This window comes from Crocuta crocuta, unplaced genomic scaffold (assembly GCF_008692635.1).
Source record: "Crocuta crocuta isolate KB4526 unplaced genomic scaffold, BGI_CrCroc_1.0 scaffold95, whole genome shotgun sequence".
In the NCBI taxonomy this organism is placed as follows: Eukaryota; Metazoa; Chordata; class Mammalia; order Carnivora; family Hyaenidae; genus Crocuta; species Crocuta crocuta.
In genome coordinates, this window is record NW_027530971.1 from 8,178,007 (window position 1) to 8,185,154 (window position 7,148).

General features: G+C 50.5%; 1 protein-coding gene across 1 annotated transcript in view; it reads right to left on the minus strand.

The window, feature by feature from the left end:
* Positions 1-6,904, minus strand: part of WHRN (whirlin) — an 89,781-nt gene extending 82,877 nt beyond the window's left edge. The window contains exon 1 of the mRNA XM_077769917.1: positions 6,480-6,904. Within this exon, the coding sequence (XP_077626043.1) occupies positions 6,480-6,821 (342 nt within the window). The 5' untranslated portion in view covers positions 6,822-6,904. The remainder of the gene's footprint in view (positions 1-6,479) is intronic.
* Between the last annotated feature and the right edge of the window lie 244 nt (positions 6,905-7,148).

A 7,148-nucleotide genomic window follows, 5' to 3' on the forward strand; every position in this document is an offset into this window, starting at 1 on the left:
TTAGGCAAATATTTATCTATGAAAGCACCTACTGCATTGACCAGGTCTTGTGGAGGTGCTGGGGTATGTGAGGGAGCAATGCAGACCAAATCTTGCTTTTCCACAGAGCTTACTTGTAGTGGGGGAGGCACACGACAAACAGACATGGTGAAATGTCCTTCTAGTAGTGACCAGTGCGCTGGCTGAAATTACAGCAGATAAGGGAATGGAGAGGGAGAGAGCATTCCAGGGATGTAGAGGCCTGTGGATGTCACAGCGCTTGAAACCCTTGGTGACCTGTGGCCGTGGGGGGGTCCATGCCCCCCTGCCCCCATGGCTTCCCAAAGGCAGGGGCCAAGTGCTGTTCATCTCTGAATTGCAAGTACCAGCCGTAGGTCTGGGTGTGCTAAGTGCTGCTCAGAACATGTATGGCCACGTGGCCCCCACAAAGACGGGCTGGGCTGAAACATGCTGCCTGCCTTTGATGCATAGGCATCAGACTCCCCACTTAATAAAATCAAGTCTTTGGATGGTGCCAAGAAGGCCCCCGAAAGTCAGGCACAAAGTCAAGGAGGCTGCTTGCCTCCCAGGAGGGGGCCTGCATTGTCTCCAGGAGGTGGGCTGCATCAGGGCTAGGTTCTGGCAGGCAGGTAGCCTGAGGCAGGAGCCAGAGCTCCTAACCCCAATGGTGACCCTGGGATAGTAATTTCTCCTCCTGCAGCACAACTGTCCTGGCCTCCCAGCCTCCCCTGGGAAGGAGGAAGCACCTGGCACCCAGAGGCACTCGCCTCCTCTCTTCCCAGTCGGGTTCCCGCAAAGCAAAGTTCAAGTACAAGTGTGCTGGCCCCACGGTGCTGCCTCCACGGTGCTGCCTCCTGCAGCCGACGCCGGGAGAGCACAGGAAACAAATGGTCTGATTCTTGTTCTCGGCACCCTTCGCCACCTGCCAGGCTGTAAAAGTAAAACGAAATGTCTGCAGCACAGGAATCTTTCAAAAGCAGCCCCCACCCTGGGGCACAATTAGAAGTTCATGTGAGCTCCATGTTAACATCAAGTTCTTGCTTGGGGTTTAAAAAAATTTTTTTTTTAAAAAGGAAGAAAAAAGAATAGGTTTCGAAAGATTTGTATTTCAGCCTCCAACCACCTCCAGCCATTAAATGTCATTCTTTCTAATCAAATTCTCTGGTCCTTGCTGGGCACGTGTTGGGGTCCCTGAGCAGCAGACACCACACGCTGCCCTTCCAGGCCACAAAAGAACCTTGCTGGGAAGCCAGTTGGAGCCTAAGCCCCCATGGACACCTGCTTCGGCGGCGCAGAGCCCTCTGCAAGGCGGGGGGGTGGGGAGGATTATGACTTGGAGGAGATGCATATGTGCCGGGCGCATGAGCAGACAGGCGTGTGAGGGGCTGCGTGCACTTGACAGGTACGTACAGGCTGTGTGCCGTGTGGCAGAGGTGGGAAGCGACAACACACACACAATCCAATTAGTCGGGGGTTAAAAGATCGTACTCATCTTCGCAGTCCCATCCAAACGATGAATCTATGGCAGGTAATAAACAACACCGGGTCTGTCGGGAAAGGGAGGGGACAGGGAAACAAGAAGCTAGCGCTGGACTAATTCTGTATCTTTCACGTCCAGCTTCAAGTCTGGGAGGCGGGAACCTTCTGCTATAATAATATCAATTCCTAAAAAATAAGGGCATTCTCATCCAGCCTACAAAATGCTCTGTCTGTTGGCACAGGAAATGACCAGCGAAAGAGGATTTCGTCCGACACAGGCACTGTCATCTTCTAAAACCTTCAGGATCAGCTTGGGCCATACAAATAAGTAAGATTAAATTAAAGAAATGGACCCTCTCAAGGGACTGCATCACACTGTGGTGTCAGCCAAGCAAACATCTATTCAATAAAGAGTTTATTAATAGTGAGCTTTCACCATGTCATTGCTGGCAAGCCCCCCAGGACCCAAGAAAGAGAACGGGGCCAGGGGGAAGTCCGTGCGTGCCCGTGAACATGTCACCCACCGTTTCCAACCTGGAATACGGTAACAACAGCAGTTGCATTTCAGATACAAAGTTGGAAGCGGTAATAATTGATCGTGGCTTCAGCTAACCGTGTACGACGGGGAAATGACAAACGTGTCATTTAGAACGGGCTTATATTAACACGAACGGACTCTTTGCAGGTTATTCTGCAAAGGAAGGGAGCATGTGAGAACTCTAATTAGATGAAAGGGCCGGCCACTGTTTTTAACTTCTGGAACACTTCAAATTCTAATATGCCCCTTGGATGTACCCGGGCAGGGGGGGAGGGGTGCTGAGATTGTAATGAAGCCATTTAATTTTTATTGAGATGAGACACTCACATCCCAGTAGCACTGGACACCTCGTGTTCTGCAGAATTAGGGACTTGGAGGGCAAACGAGTAAGCGGATGTGATTTTGAGCGTTCCCAGGGCCACTGTCGCGCATGCCACAATCCTCCTGCCGTTTCCTTATTTGCTTGGGAACAGCACCAGAGTTGGTGTTCTTGGGCAGTCAAGTTCTCATCAGTACAGTGTGTAACCCATCAATTTCCTGATTTAGTAGGAGGCTACACAAGAACGCCAAGATTCTCATCTCCCCATCTTTGGCCAACTTCCTTAATTTTGCCTTAAATGAAATCAATTCCAAAAGAACAAGAAAACACCAGATTAGACACTCTAAATGCCTTCTATGTAGCACAATACTGAGCAAATCACAGACTGTCTGAGCTGGAAGAAACCTTGGGCAGCCCCTGACCCATACATCCTAGAACACACAGAGAGCTGGTGACTAACCCAAGGTCACACAGCAAGCGTGCAGCAGAGCCCAGTGCAGCATCCCTGGTCTGTGGCTTCCTTGGCTAATTTACCAAAACTTTTTGGCTGAAAACCTTTGAAAGGTCTACTTTTTTATATTATTATTATTATTAGTTTGGCTCCTGTGCATTCGAGATAGATTTTTTAAAAATCAAACATTTCAACATAATTGCAAATATGGCTTGCCTTATCTGGACCTGTCACTGCTGATTTAGCAAATAGGCTTCAAGAGAGGGAGGGGAGCTCCTGGACAGAGGAATCCTCACTAAACTGCTCTGGGCAACAACGGATACTTGATTTGTGAGAGACAGAAGTGGAAAAAACTCTGTGTGTTCAATCTCCTCTGTTCGCTGGGAGGGGTAACCCTCTCTGGTTCATGAACTCTTCAGTGACTTGATTCCTAACATGTAATTTTCTTTTTATTTAACACACACACACACACACACACACAAACACACGCACACAATCTGTCCTTCCAGAAGTCCAGAGGATCTTTTCTCCCTCCTTCTATCTACAAGAAAAAAATTAAGGTTTTTAAATCGAAAACACATCTCACATCTCAAGAGCCAAGACACAGAAACAACCTGAGTGCATTTTGATAGATGAATAGAGAAAACAAGTGCGTGCGCACATGCGCGTGCGCGCGCGCGCGCACACACACACACACACACCCCCCATGGAATATTATTAGGCCATTAATAAAGGAGACTGCCGTTTGTGACAACATGATGAGCCCAGAGCTCATTACACTAAGTGAAACAGGGCAGACACATAAAGACAAATGCTGGATGATCTCACTTATAATGTGGAATCTAAAAAAGCCTAATTCACAGAAGCAGAGAGTAGAATAGGGGTGCCAGAGACCCGGGGTGGAGGATATAGAAACATGCAAGCAAAAGGGTACAGACTTTCAGTTGCAAAATGAACATGTTCTGGGGATCTCGCACCCCGTGTGGTGATTGTAATTAACGATTGTGTATCATACACTTGAAATTTGCTGAGAGAGCACATTTTGAGTGTTCTTCCCACAAAAGTAAAATAACTACATGAGGTGATGAATAATCAGCTTGATTACAGTCGTCATTTCTCAATGTACAGGTAGAGCAAATCATCACACCTGTACCCCTTAAATGTGTACAACTTTTATGTGACAATAAAATAAAATAAATAAAGATGTCAATAAAATAAAGCTACTTGAATAAAGCCAGGAGAGGAAATAAAGAGAAAATAACAATGGAGAAAAAAAGAAAATATGTTTTGCACTAAATGTGATGTGGTATATGGAACAGAAAAAGCAGAAACCCTGGTGATATCTGAATGAAGCCTGGAGTTTGATTAAAGGAATGCACCTTTATCACAAAAGCCTCTGACGTGGTGCCCTACAAGCACTGTAGCTAATTAGAGGGGCTGAGAGTGGAGAAACCCGGGCTAAGGGCAGTCTATAACTAGTACACAAGCTGGGGCCCCTTTCTGGCTTTATTTTATTGACATCTGTCCTGAAAGTGCCTGTCCACCCTGTAACCCGGAGGTGCTCACAGAGGCCCCAGAGAGGAGGTCCCGCCCCCTCCGTTTTAAATTCCACCCATGGAAAGTCTGTTTCCCTTTCCCGCTGGAGTTAAGGTGACACAAAGCAGTATTCATTTTGCCTGTTGCTTCTGAAGGTGCCAAAAGGGTGCTTTCTGGGCAGGCTGTGGCTGGCTTTGGCCGGATGAAGGGCACCCCGAGGCTGGAGCTCACTCTGCCTTAGCAGACCCCTCCGTAGAAAAAGTGACAGTCAGGGACACAGGGGGCTGCTCAGTTCAGAAGGCTCCCATCCAGCCAAAGACAGTTCTGCTCCTCTGGCCACGCAAAACTATACCGCATAGAGTTTAGGTTTTACTGGACCAGCCAAGGCCTGCCCTGGGTCACAGAGGAACGGGACTAAGGTGTAGTTCAGGGAGGTTCAGACACAAGATGCAGAGCGCAGAGCGACACCGATGAAATCGGGGCGNCGGGGCGGGGGGGGAGGGTGGAGCTGCTCGCAGCCCAGCCGCTCCAGCCACCTGGTATGTCTGAGACTGGGGTGCAAACTGACACAGAGCCCCTGTTCTCAATGGCAGGTTATCAGAGGCCTTTCCAAAGCCCGTCACCTTGTGATGAGTTAGTTAACATGAGTCTTTTAAAACTGCCACTAAAATTGAATCCACGTTTATAACTGACCATTTGGATCAAGTATCTTTTGAGTATAAATTCATCATCCGGGAACTCCAGACCTTTTAGAGCCAGAGGCTAATGGACTATTTCTTTATAAATATATGGAATATCAGATAAAGGCTGATGTGCAGGGAGGAGACAGAGAGGAGGACAGGTGCATGGGAATCCACAAGAACTTGGGTCTGCTCCCATATCCCCCCACCCCCGAACAATATAAAACATTAAGGTTCACCCCAGAAGCATCAGAGTAGTGCCTAAAATCCTCAAGAGGCCAGTGGCTAAAGGGTTGGCAACCAAACACGGAAAGCCAAAGTCAGGGATGAGATGGCTGTGCCCCAGGACAACAGGAAGTGGGCTGAATTCCCACCTGACCACAGGTCACTGAACAGGACACAGGAAGTAGCCCCGGACCTCTGCTGCCTAAACATTTCCCAGCAGCCAGCAGGCCCCCAGCTGGTGTCCAAGATCCCTGCACTGAGGAGGACAGCAGGGCGCAAGGCAGGGAAGAAAGGTGGTGTGGTGAGAAGCTGGGCCACAGGGCAGCCCAAACCCCTAGCATTTTCTTTGCACGAGTGGAGTATGCCACTGTCTTTTCCCCCCCAAAATCCCTCACTTCCCGCACTAAGGTGGGCATATGTGGCGTGTGCATATAAACACCTGCAGGGGATCCTTGAATTGGCGTGTACCCCAAACACTCTCCATCTCCTACTCTGACTGGTTTTCAATAGCCCTCGGTGTGGGATTTAGCAAACACGCCACTGCTTTAAACAGCCTGATTAAATCCTTAGGAGACTGTTGTCATGAGGTTATTTTTCTCAATTAACAGACACAAAAAGTGCAACTACTCTCAAGGGGGTGGAGGATTTACTTCTGACGTCCAGGCGGGGGACTCATTCCCAACAAGGTTAAGGACGCTTATCCCGTCGGGGTCACCCCATGCTCCAAGTGAAGATCCAGAGGTCTGGAAAGGAAAAGTGACTGGACCCGGGCGACACAGCCTGGTACATAAACACCGGAGTCCGATTAGAGGTCCGTGGATCACCAGAACAGCCTCCTTGGGCTACTCTGGTGCTGACAAAACTTTCCTTTAGGGGCAAGAGCCTGCAAAATAACTAGAATAGCAACAGGAATGTGGGGGCCTCCCGCTGATCACTGGCTGTGTGCCAAGAGGAGACCTTACCCTTTTTTAAAGCTCATAAGGCTTCCTATATCCCTTTCCACACTTTGCAATCACACATTTGCCCGAGTATTTGATAAGATCTGTCTCTTACACACTACTAGCCTTTATACCCCCACGAAGGCAGGGTCCGTGTCTGTTATCCCCACTGCCTGGTATCTATTTGCTTAAACACAAAAACAAACAAGCAAACAAACCTAGATGTTCCTGTTTTAAATAAACATTTTTTTAAAGAAAAACGGGGCCCGAGAAGATTAGGTGATTTGCCTAAAGGCACACACAACAGCCTTACCTTGACAGCCTCAGCGTGGGTCACCCGGGCAAGGGATTTGTCGTTGACACGCAGAATCTGGTCCCCGACTCGCAGCCCTTCCTTCTCGGCCAGAGAGCCTGGCTCCACCAGCGACACATAGATGCCCACGCCATGCTCGGAGCCCCCGCGGATGCTGAAGCCCAAGCCCTCGTGGGCCTTGGCGCGCCTCAGGCTCACCAGGCGCACCTCCCCGGGCCCCGCGCCGTCGGGGCCGCCCCAGGCCGGCTGCCGGTAGGGGGTGGTGGCGGGCAGGTAGAGGCCCTCGGCCGTGTACTGGTCGAAGAGCAGCTGGTCGGAGCGCGGGATGACCAGACGCAGCATGGGCAGCAGGCGCCGCTTGACCGGGCTGTCCAGCAGCACGCGCAGGGTGCGCACCAGGTCGAAGACGTTGCGGCGCGCGTGGTACGCGTTCAGGCAGTGCGTGAACTGCTCCCGCTCCGCCTCGCTCAGCAGCGCCGTCAGCGCCTGGTGCAGCTGGCGCACGTTGGCAGACAGCAGTCNCGCCGGAGCCCGGAGGTCGCGGAGACTGCGGCTGGAGTCCGGGGGGACGCGGAGAGCAGCTACATTCTGGAGGGCACAGAGACGACGGGTGTCTGGAGTGGGGGGCGCAGCAGAGCTGACCGCCCCGTCACACCATGCCCGGGGCTC